Source organism: Phyllostomus discolor, chromosome 1 (genome assembly GCF_004126475.2).
Source record: "Phyllostomus discolor isolate MPI-MPIP mPhyDis1 chromosome 1, mPhyDis1.pri.v3, whole genome shotgun sequence".
Taxonomy (NCBI): Eukaryota; Metazoa; Chordata; class Mammalia; order Chiroptera; family Phyllostomidae; genus Phyllostomus; species Phyllostomus discolor.
The window spans coordinates 208,612,620-208,637,280 of NC_040903.2; the positions used below are offsets into that span (position 1 = coordinate 208,612,620).

The 24,661-nt window shown below is 56.2% G+C and overlaps 1 protein-coding gene across 8 annotated transcripts in view; it reads right to left on the reverse strand.

Moving 5' to 3' along the window:
- The window catches only part of TTC7B (tetratricopeptide repeat domain 7B), a 215,640-nt gene that overhangs the window by 57,197 nt on the left and 133,782 nt on the right, over positions 1 to 24,661 (reverse strand). For all 8 annotated transcript variants that reach the window (XM_036013158.1, XM_036013163.1, XM_036013151.1 and 5 more), the window contains 2 exons: positions 9,381 to 9,497; positions 3,090 to 3,187 (listed from right to left, as the gene is read on the reverse strand). In XM_036013158.1, coding sequence (XP_035869051.1) covers positions 3,090 to 3,187; positions 9,381 to 9,497 — 215 coding nt within the window. The remainder of the gene's footprint in view (positions 1 to 3,089; positions 3,188 to 9,380; positions 9,498 to 24,661) is intronic.

Genomic DNA, 24,661 nt, shown 5'->3' on the forward strand with positions numbered 1-24,661 from the left:
GCGGACGAGAAAAGAATACTAATTGCTGAAAGCTGGTGGTGAGGTACAAGGGGATTCGTTATATCTGTAGTCTGGTGTCGTGGAATATTTCCCACAATAGAAAATAAAATAAAGAAATAGGAAATAAATTTTAGTTCCGAAACATAAAAGTAGGTGACTTAAGAGGGCCCGTGGCTTCACAAAGGACCCAGTGTGCACAGCAGGTGTTTGGGAGTCGGCAGGGTCCCTCGCCCTTGTGGAGGCCGACACTGTCGGGCTGTGCTTGTGGCCGAGGCCCGCGCCCCTCCAATGAGGGAGTTCAGAAAGGCAGCAGGCACTGGGGGTGGCGGGGACCAAGGCTGTCTCCTGCCAGGGCTGGGCTCTCTCCAACCACAGCTGATCTCCGAGTCACGTCTGTTGGGATTCGGGACCGTTTTTATCTCAGACACGTTCCTGCCCTCTTTGTCCCCAAAGCCCAGTTGCTCCCCTAAAGGGGTGGTGCTGCACTGGGCATTCAAGATGAGCCGGCCCCCTCGGCACCCCGTGCACTGGCAGCCGTGACGGGAGACGGCTGTGGCCGTGTGGATGGGTTGGTGTGGACTGCGAGTCTGTGTGTCGTGGAGGAGTGGGGACCACCTCTGTGGATGGAGGTGGGGGCGGTCCAGGGTGCGCTGTGGAGCAGAAAAGGCCAGGGGCCCACGCGGCATGCGCACTGGGCCATGTTTAACGTCAGGGGGCACGGGAAATAACGTCTACCCTTGGTTACATGAAGAAATACCCCGAGGGCAAACAAAGAAAATAACAGAGATGGTTATCTTTAGGGAGAAGGAAGGTGCGGGGCTGGGATGGGAGCGAACCTTCTCTGTTGACCTTCCAAATTGGAGCTGAGATCCGGGGGTCGTGCACGAGACAGGCCGCCCGCACAGGTGCCTGAGTGAGAGCGTGTGGGCCCTCCTGCACTGAGCTCATCATAGTGGGCTCTACTCATTGAGAGGGAGGCACCTTTGCCATTGCTAGGTGGGCCTTCTTAATCCTCAAGTCTTTGACTTGAAGGATCACTTCAGTGTGTTTTGCTGTCGTCGGTGGCCAGTTCACAGTCGGCAAGGCCTAATGTGGCCTCCTGTTGCTTGGACTCCTGCCCCCTGGGTGAGTGACCGCTGGTGTCAGCACCGCCTCTGCGGGGCTCTAGGGGCAGGGCCGGGGAAGGGGGGCCTGGAGGGACCCCTGGGGGTGGTGCAGGTGCAGCAGCAGCAACAACACCGCGGGCACTGGCCAGTGCCTGGGAAGCTGTGGGTTTCTCTGCTTGTCCCAGGGCGTCCACATCGGCAACCTGGACCCGCGGGCGCCCAGAGTGAGAGAGTGGGGCGTGAACACCATGAGGGACAAGGGGGCCTCAACCCCAACTGTGCCACACAGACACCCCTCACCTGGATGCTGCGGCACCCGAGCTTTAACCTGAAGAAGGGGACCCCTGTGGGCTTTGGGAAAATGTCCCCGGGGCAGAGGGGAGAATGGAGAACAAGGGCCTCCCTTATATCTGCCTCCGTCAGTAGTCAGTGGGACGTGGCATAAAAGGCTTGAGGAAATCAAAGTCCAAGCCAGCAGAGGTACAGGGTCCGGATTTCAGAGGGCTGTCCTCACAGGACCTGGGAGGCCACGGCAGCCGAGCCAGCCCGAGTTGGTGCGGGCACCACGGTAAGCCTCACGCCTCTCCCTCCTCTCCCGTGTCTGAGCCTCACCTTGCAGTCACGTGTCCCGACAGCCTGACCTTCCCATTCTAGCAGCACCGGGGGCGGGGGCGGGGGGGAGGGTGTCTCTAGCAGGACGGGACCCGCGAGCAGAGCATCGCTGTGCTATTCCAAGGCCGTCTCTGCCTGGTTTGCCATCTCAGCCCACCCGGGACGGCTGGTCGCTCCCGGGTCGAGTCACCGTAAGGAGGGAGTGGGCGTGGTGTTGTCAGGCTGCATTTGGAGCGGAGGCCGCCAGCCACCTTGCACTGCGCTAGCCGGCAACTCGTGCTGCTCCCAAGGCCCAACGTTCTTTCGACCCAGGGTCTTGGGATGGGGCTCCTCCAGCTGACTCTGAATTTGGTAAAAGGGAGCCCAGCGCAGGGATGTTGCCTGTGGGCCGAAGGGAGGCTGGGCTTGGGCGAGGACCGCATCTGGCGGCCCTGAGGCCCACCCCCTCCCGCCCCCACCGAGGGGAGATTTCCCAACAGATGGCTGTGCACGTGTCAGGCTCTCTTTGCAAGGGCCTCGTCGGGAGCTGGGGCCAGGCACAAGGGCAGCAGAGCCTGGAGGCTCCCCTCAAAAAGTCAGCCCCGTGGAAGACCAGGCTCACCCAGACGGGAACTAAGCCTCACACTGGCCCCTGCAGGGTGGCGGGAGCGGCAGCGGAACCAGGTTCCCAGTGACGCACCGGAACCACTTTTGAGGCTCAACGTGAAGTACATTTCTGTATGTCTGGCGGTCCTGTGGAGTTCTCCAGAATGTCACTGAAGAGCCGGTGTCACTACCAGAACTGCTCGTTTGGAGTAGTGGACGTGACAGAGGGGTGTTTGCTCCTCTGTGCTTAGGCAAGTGTGGGGGGGGGGGGCAGCAACTGAGGCATATAGCCATCTGCTCAGGGGCAGGAAGCGCTCCAGGCCTCCCTGTGCGGACAGCGCCCTCGGGAGCTCAGAGCCCCCCTGCCTCCCTTCAGGGTCGTTTGCTGGATGTATGTGCCCGCAGGTGCGACGGGTTAGAAACCAGAACCTGGGTTTCAACTGGGTCTGAAATCAGAGCGAGAGGGAGAAACAGCAAAGCGGAGGAAGCTGGACGGAGATGGGAACGATCTAATTTTAGTTTGGAGTTTTAGGCTCTAAGAGCGAGGGGGAAAAAATAGAAAGATTTTAAAGGGCTGTGTTGGGCATGTAATATTCCTTCCCCCACTAGGAACGCACTTGAAAGAGACTCCGGAGAGAATGCACCTCCACTGTGAGCTGCACCGATTTGTGGGAGCTCTTTCCCAGCCCCGGTCCCTGGCCGTCGTCACCCCCCGAGTCACTCAGGGGGGACAGGCCTCACACTGGCGGTGGCGCCGTTCCATCCCCTCTGGCTCTTTATTCTCACCTGTCTCCGGGTCACTGAAGTCCGGCAAAGTGATTGTGTTAAGCTGTCGTCTGTCTGCAATGGTTCTATCTAAGAGGCTGCTCCCACGTCCAGAGTCACTGAAAAACAACAGCTCCAAATGTCAGTCATTTGCAGGGTGGGCGGGAGGAAGCAGAATCAACCAATACCGACTCCTGAAACGCAGGAACACCTCTGGGTGCATTTTCTTTTTGACATTCCTCAGCACCTTTTTACCGATCACAAAGCGCCCTGTTTCCCGGCTCGGCTTTGGCTTGCAATTGCTTTCAGCATTCAGTATCTCGAACACAGCTTAAACCACGCCCACGGACCCTTGCTAACTTTAGCCTCTTTTTTTTTTTTTTTAACATTATAAAATACAAAAATAAACAGCAAGCCCAGCTCTCCGTCCACCTTATGGGGGGACTGCCCGGCGTCCAGCCCACACTCGCCCTCCTCGGAGTTCGGAGTGCCTGCAGACTGAAGGCACTCCAGGCCGGTGCCTTGGGGCCCTTGCCACGCAGGGACGACACGGGGGCACTTCTGGGAGGCCCTGATGCCCAGGCCCTGCTCCAGAACAAAAACACCGGAGTTTCTGGGGCAGCCAACATGTATGTCTCAAAGCTCCCCAGAAGGTTCCGGTGCACCCCCGGCCCCCACTCTTCCAGGGGCGGTCACAGCCAGGGCCTCATACACGGCCCAGCAGATCAGGCCTGTAAAATGGGCCTGCATGCTCCTTGCCCCTGGTGCACAGGTGAGGACGGGAGGCGGGGGTTGCACAATGCTCTGGTCGGTCTGGGGCAGAGGCAGAGCCGCAGCCCCGTCCAGTGGTCCAGTGATCCCGAGTGGGAAGAAGGGGCGCCTGGGAGGGGACCCAGCAGGAGCTGGGGAGAGCCTCCAGGCCACGCCCCTGCCTACTCCCTGCACTGAACCCCTCCCCCCATCCTCCATGGTGGGGGAGGGGCACTGGGACCAACAGGAATAAGGAAACTTAGCTAAGGGACCTTGGCTCACGTGGACTCTTGTTTTCGTTTTCTTCAATTCTAAGAAGCTCAGAAGCAAAAACAATTCTTTTTTCCTCTATCATGATATTCCATCAAAGAAGCGCCAAAAAGAAGCTTATCTGTCTTTTCAAGTTTGAATCCTTAATGCTTTTCTTTGAATCCATTTTTTTTTTAAATCAATCTGGGGGCTCTAAGGCTGATAATTTTTTTGGTTAAGAAGTTCCGATTCTACAATAAAAGGACACAATCTCCTTCCTCATCGCAGCAGCTGTTGCTAGAAGGGTACAAACAAGATTTCGTAGGTAACGTGATATGGTTTTTGGGCTGCAATTCCCACATTCAGTGACGGAGTCAGAGAAATCCACAGGCAACGGAAGGGAACTTGCTTCAGTGTAGAAGACTCGGCAGCCTACACTTAACGACATCACTGGGTACATGTTTTTTGGAAACTGTCCTAACAAATATTCCTGCAACTAAGAAACAATAAATGTCTTTGAGCAGAACACAAAAGTCCACACAAATTTTCATTCATCACATGACTGACTAAATATTTCTAGCATTGGTCTATTCGTGTATGTGTTTTTAATGTAAACATTACAAAAATATTACCAAAAAATCTGAATATTGCAACTTTAAATGCTAGTCACTAGTAAGTGATTAAAATGAGAATTAGGAAGAAAGAAAATTTTCTTCCAGTCGCATGGCTGCATGATGGAGATGGTCCCAGTGGCAGCGACAAGTGGGGGGGAAAGAAGTGGTTCACAAGAAAAAAATAAAAATGAAAGGAGCCACTGTCGGCTCAGAGAGGCGGCATGCACGGCAGAGGGGGCTCTACTGTTAGACAGACCCGGGTTTGACTCAGAGCCCCGCTAGCTACTTCACTGGGGAAGCCTGGTTGAAGGCTCAAGTTGTTTAGTCTTGTTTAGCTTCCCTTTTATTTTCTGTGAAATGGGGAGGATAGGCGTTACCCAGCGAGGCTAACAGCCCAGGGCTGAGGGTCACCCAGACAGTGACCTCCCAGGGCCGCTCAGGGCAGGCTGCGCCACGCCTGGCTGAATGCAGGGAGGCTCAGCCCTGGGAGGCCACTGGGGCTTCTGTGGAGGTGCTCTGCCCGGAAGTCACACGGTGTCGAGTGGCCAAGTGAAAACGCACAGGCAGAGGGGCCTCAGAGACAACTAAGACCAAAAAGACAAAACACAAGACAGATTTCTACCCTAAATGTGAGCGAAACTGCAGACGTGGGGAAATAAATCCAGGCTTCTGAGGGGATGGACGCCTTGCCAGATGCACACTCGAGAGAATGCCACCCAGCATTTTGCTCTCAGGCTGCAGGTGGAAGGCAGGCTCTCTGCGAGCTCCCTGAGGCTCGGTGCAGTGACCTGCTCCTAGGGACCTGCCTCCAAGCAAAAGGAAGAGGAGGGCCGGGCTGCAGAGAACACGAAGCCGGGTTTGTTCTCAGTCTGGCCCCGGGCCCGCCCGTGTCTCCCTCTGTGCTCTGGACGCCTGTGCCAGCCTCAGCATGGAGCTGGGGTGGGGGGGTGGGGGGGGTAGGGAGCCATGGGAAGTGGGCAGGTTGAGCAGAGGGCCCCCCGCCCCTCCCAACTGATCAGGCTCCCAAACGAGGGCGCCCTGAGCTGGGACGTCGGTGTGGACCTTCTCCAGGTGGAAACTAACCGCCTCCTGCCCAGACTGAGCTTGCTGCTCTGTTTTGTTTTGTTTTTTTTTCTTTATTTCTTTTTTAAGCAGGGATACTTCTCATGCACTTGTTCATGCGATTCCACCCTTTTCTAAAACCCCACGTGACCTGATTGCAGATCCAAGGCCGCTGGGCCCAGAGCTGCCTTTATCTGGAGGACTGCGACGGGTGCTGTCCCTGGTCACGACACGGTCCCCTGACCCTGGGGCTTTATTCTGTTGCCAGGGTCACGTCTTCCTGGACCGTTCTGGGGACGTCTAAATTTGCACAATGGTATGGGCTACAGGAGAAACATGTACTTATATCCCAGAGAGAATAAAGTAAACAAACAAACAAACAGGAATATCCTTACTAAGATGCTGCTGGATTACCACCCCTCCCCTCAAGGCTCTCAGAGTAGCTGGAGGGAGGAGTAGCTGGAGGGAGGAGTAGCTGGAGGGAGGAGTAGCTGGAGGAAGGAGTAGCTGGAAGGAGCAGTTCTGTGACGGGGCCCCCTCTCCCCACCCCCTACCCACACTGCGCCTGCAGCCAAGGTGCCTCCCTGCTCTGGCCCTGAGAGCTCCTTCAGGAAATGGAGGCAGCAGGGACACAGCCCAGGCATTTGGTTAAGTATTTTTAAAAAGCTTTCCAATTCTGCTATTTTTCTCTCCTCACATTCAATATTCTTGGTTGCTAAGTGGGAGGAAATGTGGGGAGGTGGGGGAGGTGCGGAGAGCTGAGGGAAAGCTGGCAGCGTGAACGCTGACGGGTTTATGTTCCCGTCGCTAAAGGGGGCGGGGGCGAGGGGACGGGCTCCAGCCTGGGAGGCAGCTGCCGGCCAGGGCTAGTCGCCCGTGGGCCGGGCTGGCGGCAGACGCCCCCCTCACCCCCCCGACCCCCCCACCAGTCCTGCCGCTTCTGACAGGCAGGCGGGAGTGAGGGGCTTCGGGGAGCATAAATACGAGCATTTTCTATTTCTGCCTAAAGACTCAGAAAAGTAGAATCTTGTTAAAACTGAAATGGTCTTTATTTTCAGAACATACCCACAAAAGGGAAGATCATCTTTTCACGGAGAGGAAGACGGCGCTGCGCCGTGGGCTACGGTTAGGGAGGGGACTCTCGGCTAATTCCCGCGCCCAGCTCTGCCAGGGGTCCCGCGGCTTTCCAGAACGCGCTCTCTCCCTGCGAGCGGCCCTGCCCACGGGCCGGGTCACCTCTGTTCACATCAGCTCGCAAGGACCCGTCCTCTTCACAGGGCCCTGATCTTGACCTTCTTTTTTTTTTTTAACTGTAGAAACTTTTGTAAAATGAAATCTCGCATGGAACCCCGCCTGCCCCCTGCTGCTTCCCCACGGCCCATCTGGCCTTCTCTCTCCCCGGACCAGCAGCGGCAGGCCAAGGCCACCAGGTCACGTGCCTGCCTCCTGGTGGGCTGGACTGGGCAAACCACATGCTTACTAGACGTTTAGCATTTGGGGTTCACACCCTTTCAGGCTCCTGACTTTTAAGAGCACAACGGGGGCTGCCCGTACATCTTGCAATGGGCTTGAGACACCTTCTGAACGAATGAAGGAGCAGCTGCTGGAGTTCACGGCGCTCACTGCAGCCCGCTCCGTCACCCTACTTCCTCTGCGGGGCAGGTACGCTCAGTCTCCGGACGTGCGGCCGGGGAGACTGCCCAAGACTCGGAAATGGCCACAGCAGGCCACCAGGTGTCTTTCAGTGGCCTGCTGGGGGTCAGCGGCCCACTGTGCTCAGAGCATCTGCCTCTGCAGGGTGGGGCCCTCGCACTGACTCGGCCTGCCCAGACCTCGCCATGGCCCTGAAGGGCGGAGGGGGCCTGTGGGGAGCTGACAGCAAGGGCAGTGAATCTCATCCGGTCAAGATGCTCTTTCCGCCTTGTAGAAAAGATAACCTCAAATACGTTGTATTGTCCTAGAGTTCACTGATTTTGCGTTTATCTGCAAATTCATTTCAGCATATCTTTTTTTCAAATTCTTCTTTGAATAGTCCTTAACATTGGACTGATTCCCTCTTTAGTTAATGAAATAAATAAAATCTTTGATACAGGCTTAATTTGTTTGAGTCATGACTTTTTAAAATTTTTTGAAAATAAAACTTTCATGCCAATAGAAATCTCTGCTCTCCTTGGCAGGTGGTGGCCCCACTGTCCATGCAGGTCTTTTAAATATTCCTGTAAAAATCCGATCTGGAACAGAGAGGGTCCGGCAGAAGCGAGGCCTACTTCAGTGTGGTTGGCAGGGTGATAACATGGGTGTAATAGTTTATAGTTTTAGATTGAACATTTCACCCAAAATGTCACCTGGTGTACCTAAGAATGATATTGTTATGTTACAGAATTACATGCTTATGATTTTGTAATAAAAGATGTCACAATAAAACAAGGGGCGTTATTTGTGCCACACTCTGTATGGCTGACCAGTCTAATCATACATCCTCAGATAGGCATCTGTTGGGAACTGCCCTGCTTGGTTTCAGAAGCTGTAATCCCCAGTGGCTAAGGCTGAGTAAAAAGGCCTTGGGACCATAAGCCACTTAGGAGACAAAGCCTTATCTTCCTTGTAGGGGTTTGTCATCCCTTTCTCTTCACCCTGCTGGCTCTGGGTGGATGACTGGTTAGCCAATGATGGGTAAGATTCCTCGAAGGAGGGACGACCTAAGACAGGCACAGTCAAGAAGGGGCCCTCAGGGAAGGACTTGGGGGGGCTGTAGTAAAAGGGGGTGATGGACCCTCGCCCCTCGGCTTCGACAAAGCCTGAGTCCCCATTCTGTGTGCAAGAAGTCTCCTAATCTCTTGGCTGCCTTACTTCCCCTGCCTGACTTAAGCCTGAAACAATGCTGGAGGTGGGTGCGGCCCTGTGTTGGAAAGGGCAGGTTCCCTAGGGTGATCAGGCCTAAGAAAGAATGCATACAATCCTATGAAACCTACTGTGCTAATACCCTCATTTTAAATGATAAGGGTCCAAGCAGGAAGTGAGTTTGTTCCCCAAAGTTTTATAGCCCTTTAACTATCCGACCCTGACTCAGAATAAGCCCTCAGAGTTCTCTGAATGTTATCTATTATTTAATCATTCCTGCCTGACAATGCTTGATGAGTTTTATGTATACACCCTGTATTCCTGTGCAAATTGAACCCAATAATAGCTTGCCAAGGCAAGGGTCAGGGCGCTCTCCTCTTGAGAGGGTGGCCGAGGCTCTCCAAGGCTTTTTCTCCCCTTGAGAGAGAAGCCGCACCGTCCCTTTTCCTCCACAGGACTCGGTAGTCCATGTGAATTTGTCTCATCTCATGCATGATGCCACGGACCCCAGGAGCCGGGATCCGCATCAGACATCAACTGTGAACTGAACCTAGTGGGTCGCTATGGCAACAAGAGCAAAGAAACCCATGATTCGGTGGCTTCATCAGCAACCGGGAAAATGATCCCTTTAAAGCTGGAGCACAGGAGGCTCCCCCACTACCGTCTGCTGTATCTGGGGACCCGGAAGGGCACTAGGGTGACAGAGTAAGTGCCTGCTGAGTGCCAGTCAGAGACGGCACAGAGGGGCAGGGACCCGTGCGGACACCACACGCGCCAGGGCCTGCAGGCCTCTTACCTGGGATTGGTCAGGTTGTAGCAGGACTTCCAGATCTGTAACATGTGCTTGCAGGTGAGCAGCGCCTCGTCCGGGCCCCGGCACAGCGACTCCAGCTTCACTTTGGAAAACAGCAGTCTGTGGTGGGGACACACAGGGGAAGACGGCACTCGCACCGGACGGCCTCTGCCCGGACAGAACGGAGTGGCCGGGCTCGGAGGCAGAAGCCACCACACTCACTCCGGAGTCGGGTGTCCGAAGGCTCCCCCCCGACCGCGGGAGGCCGTGGGAGCAGGAGCAGGGGCTCCAGGACTCCTGGCTCAACCTGGGGCTTCGCCCAAGTCTCACCGCGAGGGCAGACGCAGGCGCCTGACCGGTGGCGGTTGGGCGAGATGCTTTAGAGCGGCTCGGTTCATTCAGAACACAGGGATCCCGTGAAGAGCACGCTTTTAAAGGACAACACCAGTATCTCTGCGGAACTTCAGAAATTCATGAGACGCTAACCTTGACTTACTTACAAAATCACGCCGGAGATGGCCTTAGTTGCTGTAACTGTCTACAAGTAACCTTCCTCATCACGTGCGGGCGAACAGATCTCGTAAGCTGGGAAAGGCCGGAACTGAGGGCCCAGGGGGAAGGGGCACCTAGCCAGCAGCCTCCCCGCTCAAGTCTCCCCCGGCCCTGCCTCTTAGGGGCCAGGACTTGCGCAGTTTGCTCCATAGCCACCACCTCGTCCCTGTGTTTGTTGCCACTGACGGCTTGCCCCTCCACCCAGACCTCCTGAGTGTTAACCTCAGCCCCTTCTCTCTCTCCTGGCCCCCGCCCCCTGCATGACCCCACCCCGAAATCTGCTTATGTCCCTCTGAGGACATCAGCTCCCTTGGTCCTGGGCTCTCCATCACTGTCCCACGAAAGCCCCGGCTTGGGCCCACACACCTTCCCCGTGCACTTCCTGTCCCTGGACTTGCCCGGCCCCACGAACCCGTCTCAGAAAGGCCTCCGAAGGTAACTTTCCTTCCTAGCTCAAGAAACGACAGGGACCCTCACTGTCTGCAATAATAAGTCACCATCCCACACGGAGTCCTGTACGGCACTCCGCCCCCCGCCCCCTTCACCCTCCCGTTCTGTGCACCACGCCCGCAGGGCCCTTCACTCCTGCCCACAGGAGTCCCTGGCCAGAGGCCGCGCTCCCCTCCTAGCGCTATGAGCATACAGGCCAGGTCCTCGGCCTTGACCTCTCCTCATCCACGTCCCTCCTTACCTCTCCCTAAGTTCACCTAGGGCCCCACCCCCTCAAATGAGTCTTCTTCCATCCATGCCACTTCCGCACCTTGGCGGTCTCTGCTCAGCAGGTGCCAGACTAGCGCGTGTGTGCCGTTCACAAGGAGAGAGAGAGAGGGAGGGGTTCCTGTCTCCCAAAGGCCTCCCACGTGCCTGGCCCTGGGTTTGGCACTTCGCGAACACGGTCCAAGTCCTCTCTGCAACACCCCTGCTCAGGAGCGGGTGTTCACCTCCTTTTCGATGAAAGCACCCCAACCCCTCTCCCGGGCCTCACCTCCACAGCACCCGGGCTGTGCCTGGCGGTCAGCGGGCCCTAAGTCAGCATCTGCTCACCAACTACTCTCTCTCTAAGTCACAGAAGAGAAAGAAATGTGTTTCTAGTGACTTAGGTTAGACATAAAGGAGAATTCCCCAACCACGCACCGTGTAACGACCTCATTGGAAGGCACGTTGGAGGAGAAAAGCCTCTTTTTCCTCCGTGGTGTTGAGATGGAACGAGGTTGGAGCTAACCAGCCGCTGCCCAAGCTCAGGGATGAGTCAGCCCCGCCCGCACCCTCTGAATGGAACCCAGGAGACCCAAGGGGCCGCTCGGGGCTCCCAGGGGGTCGGGGTGGCAGGGTCCTCAAGCCTGGGTCTGCAGAAGCCTGTGGACGCAATGACGAGCCAGGTGAGGAGAGGGAGGAGGTCTCCGACCTACAAGCGGCTGGGCGCAAAGAGTGACCCGAGGCGTGGGGACAGGACTCGGCTTCTGCCCAAAAGCTTCTCGTGGAAGTTCCCCGGGGCCTTTCCAGGACCACCCGCAAAGCAGCAGGGCCATGCAGGGTGTCTGGAGGGGTTTTAGGGAGCCAGAAGCTGTCACCTGCTGACGTCTTCCTGAGCGCACGAGGGGCAGACCTTTCCCACTGGACTCTCCCGCCAAACTGGGGTCAGCGTGTTACCACGGAAGCAGACGCTGCCGAAGGGTCACCTGTCCGCATCTGCTGGAGACCTACTGGAGGCCAGAGACGCCCCTGAAGGAGGGCTGGCTGCTGAGCGGTTTTGGCTGGGGAGCCCCACCCAGGACTGTGGGGATGCTCTGTGGGAGGCAGCCCCCGCTCCCCCAGCTCAGCCCAGCTCGGAGGGTGGCTGCCGCAGGGAGGGCTTCCAGCAGGTGGGGAGGGTCTCCCCGCACAGGTGTTGCTGAGGCTCTAAGAGTGACTATGCGCGAGCCCTCCACTGTCCCCGAACGCCAGCGCCCATCCCAAGCCTCAGCTTGGGAGAACAGCTCTGCGCCAGCCTTCTTGGCTGGAAAAAGAACTTCTAATTAACATGGAAAACAGCTTTCAAACACTTGACCGAGGGTGTGGAGCTGAGGAGGCGTGGGCTGGGTTTAAGGGAACCAGACAGGAAGAACAATAGCGGGACTCTGAGCACAGACGATGGAAAGAGGCAGAGGAACAGCATGAAAGAGCGAGCGCGGCGGAGAGGAGAGGCCAGAAGGCGCAGGCAGGGGAGGCAAAGCCAAGGAGTGAAGGCAGGAGACGGGGCCACCGCCTCAGAGAGACCGCTCCTTGTCACCGTGCCGCCTTCCCCCAGCCCTCAGCTGGTGCACGAGGCCGAGACAGTGCCTGCAACAGAACAAGGGGCACCGGTCATCCTACTTGCCAAACGCTGCTCGCCCATTTGAAGACTGCGGGGAAACCTCCCGCCGGGCGGGTGTCGCCTTGGTACGGAAATGGAGAGGGCGCAAATGACGATTAGGGTTCATCTGCCGCCGCAGATGTCCAGAGGTGGCAGAGACTCCACCCACCGGGGAAACCCCGAGGCAAAAACAAGAGCAAGTTACGGAAACACCTGGGGCCAACCAGCATCGACGGCATTTCTGTGCGTGGAGCTGCCGATGGCTCAGACAGGGCAGCAGCGCGCACCAGGCAAGACCGTTTGGTGGCCACGCCCCCCGAGTCCAACCGCGAACTCAGAAGTTTCTCTGAGTGAAGAAGTCACCTGCTGGGAAAATGGCCTATTCCTATACCCTGTCCCTGGATCAAAGTTCACTAACCTCATTCGAAGTTGTTTTGTGTAGAGACTCATGGAAAACTCACAGGAAATTAATAAAGACTAGGAGAACCTTGCTGACGTATCAATGGGACTCTGTCACCGATAGCCCCCACCTCTCGTCTCGCGCGATGCCTTCCGTTTCCTGGCTCCTGCCCGGGCTTGTCCTTGGTCTGCCCACTGCCTGTCTTGCACATCCCCCATTCTAGCCACGGTCACCTTCTTCCACATGCCACCCTTCTTCACGTCCCTGGGTCTTTGCACATGCCCTTTCTCCCACCTGGAATGCCTTTTCCATCCACTTCTTCTTAAGTATCCACTCATCTTTCAAGATCCAGGTTGAAGAGCACCGCTTTCCTGAAGCCAGCCTTAAGTAACAGGAGCTATCTGTTTCCAAATGGAAATCCAATTCCAGAAAGGACGAGAGCTCGCCACTGTGGAATAACCAGCTATAGCCGGGAAACTTCTGCTTTTGGGACAAGTGACATAGTAACTAACAGCGGCAGCTGTCGGGCACCTGAGATATTTAACCACTGATCCTTACGATGACCCTGCAAGTCAGGTGGAGGGTGCAGCCCTGGCCCCAGTTCACGCTGTGAGTTGCTGGTGGAGCAGAAGCGCAAACCCAGACCCGCGAGACTCCAAGGCACTGAACAAGAAACCAAGGAGAACGACTTAAAATAGTCTCGGGACACTGCTGACACTCGTGAGGACTCACGGCCCTTCCTGACCCGCCGCCAAGTACTCACCACCCTGAGATATGCACAGAGCTGTGTTAGCTGCCGTGTGCGGTAAAACGTGGTACCAAATACAGCTCCTTGTTGGTAAAACCAGCAACCTTTTGGTCCGCAGGCCCGCCTTTAACCCACTGAGCCACCCCAGCCAGGGTGAGACGATTCCTCATATAGCAGCCGTGTTTGGCTTGGGACAGAGGTTAGGAAGAATTTATCAGGGTCCAGGTGCAGCTCTGAGCCACGTGGCGTTGTGACATCACTGGGCACCTTAGGGAACGTATCCAAGTGTCCTCTTCTCAGAATCAGGTTTAATGTCTAATGATTAGCCCCAGAAAGCCTTCCTGATGCCCAGGAAACTGTCCATCACTCTAGTTTAGCTCTATTCCAGGCCCCACCCCGCGTCCCAACTCCAGATGCCACTCCTGAGCTGTCTCGACCCTCGCCTCTCCCTGCACGTGCGCATGGCGACCACCTGCCTGCCGGGAAGGCCCCCGCCAGCGCCCCTCCCACCGCAACTGGGAGCATCTCATTGTCTGACATCTTCCATGACCCCTGTCCTCAGGCAGAATTGACCTCCTTCCTCGTCTCACACGTATAAACTACTTTTATAACCTGTTTACCCATCCCACATCTGTACAGGTGACTACCTGTATGTCAGGGCCCAATCACGAATTTGTTCACCCTTTTGTCAGTCACCTTCAAAGCGCCTAGAAGCCACTGAAGCCCCGAAGGGGAATCGGACACGGTATCTTCCTCCCAAAAGCTCACGGCCCAGCATCCTATTCCCAAGCTACGGGACGAACGCAAACACGTCTGAATAAAGCTCTCGGGCAGCATGAGAGGCAGGAGACAGATTCTGCCGGGGGGGTCACAGAGACGCCAGAGAAGAAGTGGGACTTCCACAGTTGAGGTGGGGGAGGTGCTGGGGCGCAGGGGTGGGGGCGTCCCGGCTGACAGGTGGAATGCCGGAGCCCAGGCAGGGCGGCGTGGCATCCCACCGGGAGGGAGCTCAGCCACGGTGTCTGGATGCTCGGATTTCAGACTGGGGCCCGAGATGGAGCTAAAAGGGTAGACATCTCCAAATTCTGAACTCGAATACATCTCACAAAGCTTTCTGAGGAAGACCTCTGAAGGGGGAAAAAAACCCAGAAACGTTTAGAGAAACACTGGAGCAATGATTCCCTCCAATCTGACCTGGCAGTACAAAAACCACACTCACTAAGTGCAAGGAGGAAGAAGCCAGCGCATTAAAACACGAAACGCTTGCTAATTAGCAGAGCTGTAAACGCGCACTCAAGGCAGCTGACTCAGAAGCGAAGTCGCAGGAACCCCGAACGTCTGCTGTTCCGCGCTGATCTGTGTGTGTGCACGCGTGTGCGCGGTCGCCTCTGGGCGCAGCACGCCAGGAGCCTGCTCTTTGTCTGATGGATTCGGGCAGGCGCGCAAAGCCGCTGGGCAGCGGAGCACGTGGTGTCTGCCACGGGGGCCCGGACCGCCGTCCCGACTCTCAGTTCCGGGGAGCCTGACCCGAGGGCGGCAGGGGCATGGCTGCCAAACACCCAGAGGGCGGCCAGCACCTTTCCCCAGGTAAATGGAATGATAGATGGGGCGGGGCAAGCGTGTCGCGATAAAACTCTACCGCAGTAAGGCAGTTTGGCAGCCCAGGGTCGGAGTGGTGAGGGAAATGAAAGGGCTGTGCTGAGGCACGTGGTGGCCAGGAGGAGAGAGGTGGAAACTGGAAGCCAGGTGAGTCACCTGGGAACAAAGCGTGACAGGATGGAGAAGCGGCCGTTGCCTGGCAGGGACAGGCGTGTTACCGGATACACCTAACCAGCTCTTCAGAGGGGAGCGAGGGGTTTCTTCCAGGTGCCAGCGTGGCTTTCGTGAAGGAAATCCATCTCAACTCCCTGTTACCGACATTTTGGATGGCCTACTGTGTGCTGGCCCCGGAGCCCCTGCTCCCCTGGCGGGGTTTCCCAAGCAGCCAGAGTGCAGAAGATGTGGTTGTCCATAAAGAGCGGCCCCAGACCCCGGGCTGGATCACTGTCACCAAACATCAGTGCCTTCCCCGGCCTGTGTGCTGCCCGGCCTGACACAGCGGAACGGGGTCCCGTCACCGGCAGGCCGGCAAACGCCGCCGGGTTTGCCGCTGTGCAGGCCCCAGAGCCCAGACCACCTTGAGGACCCTCTGACAACTGCTGGAAGGCACTGGGGGGCATGCGGACTCTTCCACGAGACCACAAAGGCTGTGTCGGGTCTCACTAACGGTGAATGTCCAGTAAACGTCACCCAGAGGAACGGTCTGCCTGCTCACGTGTCACGCAGAAAACACAGCTCCTTTGGTGGTCTGGTTTCCCTCATCGCTGTACTGACACGCTCTTCACCGGCTTATTTAAAAACACACAAATTTTTCCAATGAGCCAAAAGCCGGAAAAGGCCTTGAGAGGGCCTGTACTGGTTTGCTGCTCAGGGTGCAGTGCGGGGCGGGCACCCTGGGAACCGGTGAGCGATGCGGAATCCCGCCCACTCCAGATGCAGGGGCCGGAGTCGTCCGGGACGAGGTTCCTGGCAACCCCTGTGCGAACTGCGGTTGGAGAAGCACCACGTGAGTTCCCACCCAGTTCCTAACTCTCCGTCCTAACCTTCGATGGGGAGATTTCTTTTTAAAGACCTCCAAGAAAGAATTCCCAGAGCCCCTGCACTTAGGAAATTCTCCATGTATTTCTTTCTTTCCTGTAAGAATTTTGGGAGTATTCCTTTCTTAAATTCAGTGGGAATTCTGGTCAACCGCTTACATTAAGGTCACGGACGAAGGGCACCCCACCCATGATCCTGAAGAGAACACTTCCCCTCGTTCTGGAGGGGGGTCCTGACTGGCTTTCCGATGGCTGTGCTGTCACCTGTCCGGGCCTTCCCTGCGTGGCTGCAGGGAGGGGCACCGCTGACACTGTCACCCACATGGAGGGAGGGCGCCTCCAGAGCCTGCAGAGTGCTGAGCAGTCGGTTCTGTGCCGGGCGCTGTGCTGGCGCACCCCAAAAGTCAGCAGGTCCCAGCACCTCTGAAACATGTGCAGACCTAAGGGAACTCCGCTAGCGGGTTCAGTTCACGGGCCTCCAGACGGAAACCCCTGGTCTCCAGGCTTCTCAGGGATCGAGTCTCAGTACCTGCGCCCCTTTACAAACCCCCCAGAGCCCACGCTGAGTCCCGGTCAGTGTGCCCACGGAGCCACCCAAGGAGGGTGTGATGAGCAGGGCTCTTCGTGTCCCCGCCCCCTCCAGGGACAAAGCCCCGTCGGGTCACTGACCCCGGTGGCGCCCTGGCAACATCCGTCTGGGAGCTCTGAGCCACTGAGGGAGTTCTAGAAGTCTGGCCACGGTCACTCAAGAGGGAGGCGTGGTACGATGTGCCTGTACAGTCTGGGCAGGTCGCTCAGCATTTCTTCCACGATGGCCTTGCTGTCACTGTGACTGTCAGTCACCCCAGCCCAGGCTCTCGGGTCTGCTGGTTGCTGGGGAGACTGCCACCACACGTACTTGGCAAAAGAAGGTACCAGGACCAGGACGGTCCCCGCGTGGTCCCAGAGGGTTCGGCCGTGCCTCCTGGCCGCCTCTTTCTGGCAGGCAGGGGCTCCTGTTAGATCCCGTATCAGTTACACTTTGCTTCTCATTTCAGTCAAAGTGTCAACAATCTGGAATACTCCCCACATCCTTCCAGCGGTATTTTTAGAACAAACAACCGACATATTGAGCTGAAATAAATCACCTCAAGAAACCCCAGTTTGGCTCATTTTTTGCTCCTGCTTCAGCTAGTAATCCGATTCCCATCCCAGAGCCAGCACTAAGCTGGAAACGACCCGGACAGGTAGGCTGAACAGAAAACACGCCACCCAGGAGTCACACCGCCCTGCTGCGGGGACCTGCTCCCGTGCCCGAGTGTGCCACCTCTAGCAGGGCAGCCACTGCATGCAGCGCCGTCCACAGAGCAACACGGCCCCGGCCCCAGGGGCCAGGGCGGGTTCCTGGGGGCTGTCTGAGCCGTGGGGCTGGGGGCTGGGGGTGCAAAATGAGTGCGGGGCAGAGAGCCACCCCGGGGCTGCGAGTGGGCTGGTGAACACAGCGGGCCTGGTGGCAAGCCTTCCCATCAGATCACCGGCTGTAAGAAGAAATCACCCGTCCTTCCTGAACCACACGGCCACTGGCCGTCTCTCAATGGGGGGCAGGGGGGCAGAGGGGGGGGCGGTGAACGGAAGAGGGTCTACTGCTCTGCCGCTGCCCCAAGGCCATCTCTTGGGCTCACGTCCCTGTCTCTGTTTCTGACTCAGCTCTCTGGCCCCGGTCTCCCCACATTCCCGAGTTGGAGGCTGGGAGCCCAAGTGAAGAAATGAGACGCTGGGGCCCATCTCGGCGGCCATGGCGGGTGTCAGGAAGATGGGACTCCCCGCCCTCACTCAGGCCTGGAAAGGAAAGCGCCTGGACCAGAAGGGACCCACGAAGTCCCGTGAGACGGGAACAGCTCCTCCCACCCACAGGAGGGAAGGGGCCCGGGAGGAAGACCCCGCAGGGTGCTGGGGAGCCAGGCCAGCTCTTTGGGACCTGAGATGGACAGAACGTCTCTCTGGCCGGGGGGCCACGTGGAGTCCTGCATCCCTGCCCCAGGAGCCTGCGGCTGTGACTCCCGGCCTATTCTGTGAGCCCCGCCTTCTCTGTCTCACCCTCCTGTGTGTCCTCACTCGGGCCGTCATGCAGAGCTCAGCTTTGTTTTGCTCGGCTTGTCCTGGAGGTGCCAAGGGACACCAGGGGCAGGACCTCTGTCCGAGGGGGGCTAAGCGCTAACAGGGAGCCCTATGCCCGACGGTGGGGGGACGCTGGGCACGGTGGTGAGCTTGGTTGCGTCTGAGGCCCTCAGCACCTCCAAAGTAGTCCCCCCACGAGGCTCTGTGGGCCGTGCGGAGGCAGGGACAGTGCTTTCCTCGCTGGGCTCACGCTTGGCAGAAAGCGGGGGGCTCCCCAACTGTGAACTCGGGGGGATGCTCCAAGGACGGTGAGTCTGATCACCTCCTGCTGGGTCACAGACCCCCGCCAGCTGTCCTTGGCTCTGGGTTCCCACAACAGTAATAATTGGGCAGATTTGGAGAGTCTCTTTTTTGCTCTCTGATGCTTTGGTTTTATTTGTCAATAGTAAACTTTACCTTAAAATGCAAAAGACAGCTACGAATGACCTGACCTCCATTCACCTGTCTTTGTGCGGTCTGACGGCTCCTCACAGCTGGTTGGGTCACCACTAGGAGGTGCTGTGTGCGACACCCTCACAGTAGGCTGACACCGTCTTTCTAGCACATGGGGTCCCCGGGCAGAGGACACACCGAAATGCACAAGCGAAGACACACAGGGGGATGCACGCGTGGGGCCGTCAGCGTCAGCCACGCAGCACGCCGGGTCCCGAGCTGGGTCAGGAGGCTCACAGGAGACGCCCCAAGGGAAGTCTGAGGCGGCCTCTCCCTGCTTGGAACCGCTGCATGACATTTAGGAGCACCGGAGGTCTCGTAGAGAAAAGCACTAAGTAGGCGAACCTTCTGCACGCCACCCCTGGGGAGGGAGCTCCGACGTGGCTGCCCAAGCCTGGCCTGCTCCCCTGGCTGCTGCCAGGCCTCCTGGGCCTGGACATTCCTGTGCGGGCTCTATGCGGGGGACAAACAGCCACTCGCACGCCTGTCCTGGACATGGGGACACAGGCCAGCAGACCCCCCACCTGAGTCACGGCTGCCCTGGCCCCAGAGAGAGAAGGATCCTCTCACGAACCAACTCGGCTTCAGAGATATTTCTCTTCCATTTTCTCTTTCCAGTGCCTCTACGCTTGCCTCTTAAACGCACGTTTCTGTTTCTAAGTCACTGATGTTTTTTTTTAAAAAGATGATTTATTTTTAGAGAGAGGGGAAGGGAGGGAGAAATAGAGGGACAGAAGCATTGATGTGCAAGAGAAACATTAATCTGTTGCCTCCTGCACGCCCCCAACCAGGAACCTGGCCCGCAACCCAGACTTGTGCCCTGACTGGGAATCGAACCGGAGATCTTTCAGTTGGCAGGACCACGCCTGAACACCAGTCAGGGTGATTTTTCATTGATTTCTGGTGGGAGCTGGGGGGAGTCAAGCACCTGCATTTCCTGAAGGCAACAGCAGAGGCCCCAGACCTCACGGAAAGTAGACACAATTGGGCTGGTGCAGCGGAAGTCTGCTTCCTGCGCCAGGAAGTCCCCTCCGGAAGGACCGTGGCTTCACCATCCGGAGCCACAGAACGCCGGGGCGGAAAGGGCCCTCACCACCTATTTTCCACCTTCCAGGGATGCTGCACACCCTCTACCACCACACAGGTCAATAAGGAGAGGCCAGAGAGCTGATTAAAAAACAACTATGGTAAAGAACGTACAATTCACCATTTGTAAGTGCACAGCTCGGTGGCATTAAGTACACTCACACTGGTGTGCCACCGTCCCCACCACCCGCCTCCAGGACATTTTCCATCTTGCAAAACTGAAACTCGGTCTTCATTAAACAGTAACCCCTGCTCCGCCCTCCCCCAGCCCCTGGTCACTTCCTGCCCCTGGGACTTTGATTACTCTGGGAACCCTGCATAAGAGTACGTTTCTGTCCTTTTGTGACTGGTTTACTCCATGTAGCATTCGGTCCTCTCGGTTCCTCCACGCCTCAGAATTCCCTTCCTTGTCAAGGCTGAATGATATGTGACATTGAAGGCAGACCCCACGCTCTGCTGGTCCCCTCCTTCCTCAGTGGACACGTGGGTTGCTTCTGCCGTGCGGCTGCTGTGAACAACACCGTGATGGGCATAAGTGGACAGTATCCGTTCGGGTTTCTGCTTTCAGTTCTTTGGAGCACTGACTCGGACGTGGAATTGATGGATCGTATAATGATGTATTGTCAATTCCTTGAGGGAGTGCCTTCCACAAGGACGACCCATTTTACAGTCCCGCCAGCAGAGCACAAAACCTCCGTTTTCTCTGCATCCTTGCCAACCTGCTATTATTTCTTTTAAATACCAGCTACCCTAACGGGGCGTCTCATGGCGGTTTTGATTCGCCTTCCCCTCATGATCAGTGATGTTGAGTGTTTTCATGGGCTCATGGGCCGTTTTACTTTGGAGAGATTCCATTTGAGTCCTTTGCCTACTCTTCATTCAGGTTGTTCTTTGTTTTGGAAAGTGGATTTTGAATTAGCTACCGCACCTCTGGATTCGCTTCGATCTGGGGGGCCCTTCAGGCTGCCACCCACTCTCCTCTGGCTGAAAGCCCTGCTTTCCAACCTGCATGCGAGGACCTGGCCTCCTGGGGTCGGTGACCTCGCGCCCGTCCCCCCCGGCTGTCCTTCAGGGATCCATGCATCATTGCTCCAATTCAACGTGACGAACAGCTCCTTTCCTGTGGTCCGACCTTGTATCAAATGCAAGTTTAATAGGCATGCTCATCGCTCCATCCCCGCACTCAGACATGAAAATGGCCCAGAACCCCTGGCCCTGGAGTAGTCACTGCGCCACAGCACCCCCGGTCTACTCCACCTTCAGTGGAGTTTCTCTGAGAGAGTGCGTGCGAAGCAGAGTGAGAAGGAGGTGACGTCCTACCTTCCAGGTAATGACTTTTTCAAACCAGATACAGAGTCCACTCAAGTGAAGGGCGATGCCAACCATGTTTCCCAGCTCGCTGCTGAGACTGACAGGGAGAGCACGACAGCCCCGCTCACCTGTGCGGGCGGCTCCGACACAGCACTCACCATCTTCCCCTTGCCGGCGGTGGCGGCAGCATCCCCAGCGCCCCGCATGGTGCCTGCGCCGTGGCAGGAGCTGAGTGCTTTGAAGGCCGGGGTTGAGAGCACAGATGTGGAGGCGGAGGCCAGACGACCCGGGTTCAAACCAGGACTCCACCACTTTCTAGGTGTATGAACTGGCAGCATGATCTTGGACAGATTACTTACCCTCTCTGTGCCTCAGTTTCCTTATCTGTAAAATGGGGATAATACTGCCTACCGCAGTTCCGAGGCTGGTTAAAGTATTTGGACTGTGTTAAGTGCTGACAGGAGTTGACTCTAGCAAAGCTGTGTGTAAATGCTAGCGGTCGTGATTGCACGTGAGCGAGTGCGTGTTATGTATGTTCACTTCTTTCCATGGAGTTCACTCCCGCTGGTGTGAAAGGAAGCGTGACTGTTCCACGGAGTCTGCTTGCACACATGCAGGGCAGAAGAGCACACACACAGAGGAGTGCTGTGGAAGAGGTACGGTCTTCCTTCCCGTCAGGCGCCTGAGCGTCAGTTTCAGCACTCAGGACACAACGGGGTCTCGTCCGCAGCAGGAAACGTGGTTGGCAGAGCTGCCCGAACATCTGTAATGATCCCCCTGGTACTCGAACCCTTCAGAGGTTTCCAAAATCACTTTCTTGCGCTTTGTGGTAACACGTGATGGTTTCCTAAGTGTGCTATTGACCTGATACCCTCTCTTCGAGCACATGAAAAGGGACTTGTAGGTATTCTTTTTATGTAGGAAAAAGTACAGTTAAAACCAACTAAAAATGTGTCATTATGAAAGGCGCACAACCTCAGTTTGTTTCGGGGCAAGAACTCAGCACTGGCAGAGCCCGCAGCAGCCATGGGGGGGGGGGGGCCTGCCCAACTAGAGTAACACACTGGAGTTGCTCTCAAACTCTCAATGCCGCCGCAAGGACGATACTACCTGACGTATTTTCCAAAGATGACAAGTAACAAACCGCCAGTTCTCATCCCAGCATCTCATCTGAAAAGGACTCTCCGTGGCAGAAACGCAGAGCCTGTGAGGGTCTGGTCAAAGCCCAAACTGGCCGCCCTAGGAGGGAGGGACCGACCCCCCCACCCCCCCCATGGAGGGTAAAGCGGCCGGGTGATAAAAGCCAGGTCACACACAGTGGAGGGCCCAGTGGCCAGTGGAACCGAGCAGGAAGCTCAGACACGGGCTCCCACACGCATGGACATTCAGGACAAAAGTGGCACGGTGGAGCGGGAGGGAGAGGAATCTGTTCAGCACGGCGTGCGGGACCACTGGGTGTCACACGGGAAGAAGTGGCATCGCATGGCTCACACCGCACACAGGTGCGGCGGGCAACTCCAGGAGAACTCCCGGCTTTCAGCGCGGAGACAGGAGCGCTTCGGGAAGGCAGGTTAGGGGCCTATCTCTTTGACCCTGGAGACGGCCAGGGTCTCTAACTAGGCACAGGAGAACTACCCGTGGAGACGTGGAGACGTAATTGAGAGATTCAACTACTTTTAAATCAGTGACTTCTGTTCATCGAAGGATGTCAGTAAGAGAAAGCAAAGAGTAAGCACAGATCGGGAGACGTTTGCAACACATATAACCAACAACAACAAAAAAAGCACACGTAACCACAATCTATAAAGAAATCCTACAAACTAGTATGAGAAAGGCAACCCAATCAGAAAAAGGACTTCTACACGTGCTTCACAAAGGAGAGAAGCTAAATGGCCAATAGACTAGTGAACAGGTGTCCAACCTCTTTAACAAGGAAGGACACGCCACGAAAACTCCCAGCGGAACACCACTAAGCAGCAGCTGCACGACCAGAGAAGTAAGTCTGACGACACCCAGCGCTGGTGTTTGCAGCCAGGTGGGCCCCCAGGCCCTGCCGGTGGGAGGGCACCACGGCACAGCCACTTGGGAAAACAGTTCGGGATTGTTCGGTCGAGCTGAGGATTTTACACCTATCCTGTGACCCGACAACTTCGTCCTGGGTGTCGCTTCAAGAAACGCTTACTCATGGGCGTCGGGGGACGCGAGCGGGAGTGTTTACAGCAGCATTGTTCGTAACAGCTGAAAACAACCCACATACCCGCTGAGAGCAGACTAGGAAAATACATCTTGGTGTACTTACACAACAAAAGCCATTCACACGCATAAATGAATAAATTGCTGCTCTATGCACTGCGGACGAACCTCCGAACGTGATGGTAAGCAATGAAAGCAGGCAGTATGGGGTACTTTCAGTGCAATTCCATTTAAAAATTGTAAACATGCAAACTAAAGGTTTTTATTTTTTAGGAGTACAAACGTATATGGCATCTATAGAACCACAAGTCGCTGCTCAGCACACAGTTTGGAACAGTGGTGGACGGCGAGGCGAGAGGTTAAAGGGACAGGAAGGGGGCACACGGGCCACTCACGGGCCGTGTTCGTGCTCTTTTCCTTAAACAAAGGGCTATGCGTGTATTAGCTGTATTATTGTTTTAAATATGTTTAATAAAGTCTTTTTGTTTCTTCTTAATATTTAATAACAATTTTAAAAGATTCTAGAATACCATGTTTGAAAACACTGTATTAGTGATAATAATAATAATAATTCCTATGAATTATTGAGTGACTACCACGTAATGATTATGACTAAGGCATCGATCCCAATGCCTTAAATGCTCTGGCTGGGACAGTTAAATGCCCTTGGAGTTCCGGCCTCTCTGTGTCCATCCTTGTGGCTAACTCGAAATGATAAAAGTTGGTATTTAAGCTTTCTTTAATGGGGACCGGAAAGTTCTGTAATTCTCTCTGCACTGGGCCAAGAGGCTGGCGGGGCCAACTCTGGGTGCAGTGGTTCACCAGGGGGAGGAGTTCCCACGGGGGTGCCCGACCTTGTGGCGGCTCTGGGCCACAGTGGAAGAAGAAGAGTCGTCTTGGGCCATGAGTAATCGCAAAATAATCTCATAATGTTTTAAGTAAATTGACGATTTCATGTTGGGCCGCATTCACAGCCATCCCGGGCTGCACACAGCCCACGGGCCTCGGGTCGGACGCGCCTGAGGCAGGTGCTGACCGCACGTCAGGTCAACTACGCACCCCGTCTGTGGCAGGGATGGCCGGGGGGACACAAGGAACACGACAACGCATCCCTGGCCTCCCAGAGTCTACGGCTCTGCTGGAGACGAGCCTGTCACAAGCCAGAGGGGAGTGCTACGCGACAGGTGCCCGCATCACCTTGCCGAGGCTGGCGCTGGAACGTTTCACTCAGGTTGGGGACAGCGCACGGGACCTACTGACCGCATCCGGCCCCACGTGTAATCAAGTGTGCTCGGGAAGAAGTGTCTCATCGCAAAGGGAGGAATACAAATATTTAAAAAGCAAACAAGTCATCGGCTGCTCTCAGACCTGCTGACATATGCTTTGCTTTTTGAGCTTCCAGCTTAACATTAAAATAACAGGCTTGCATTCCTCAAA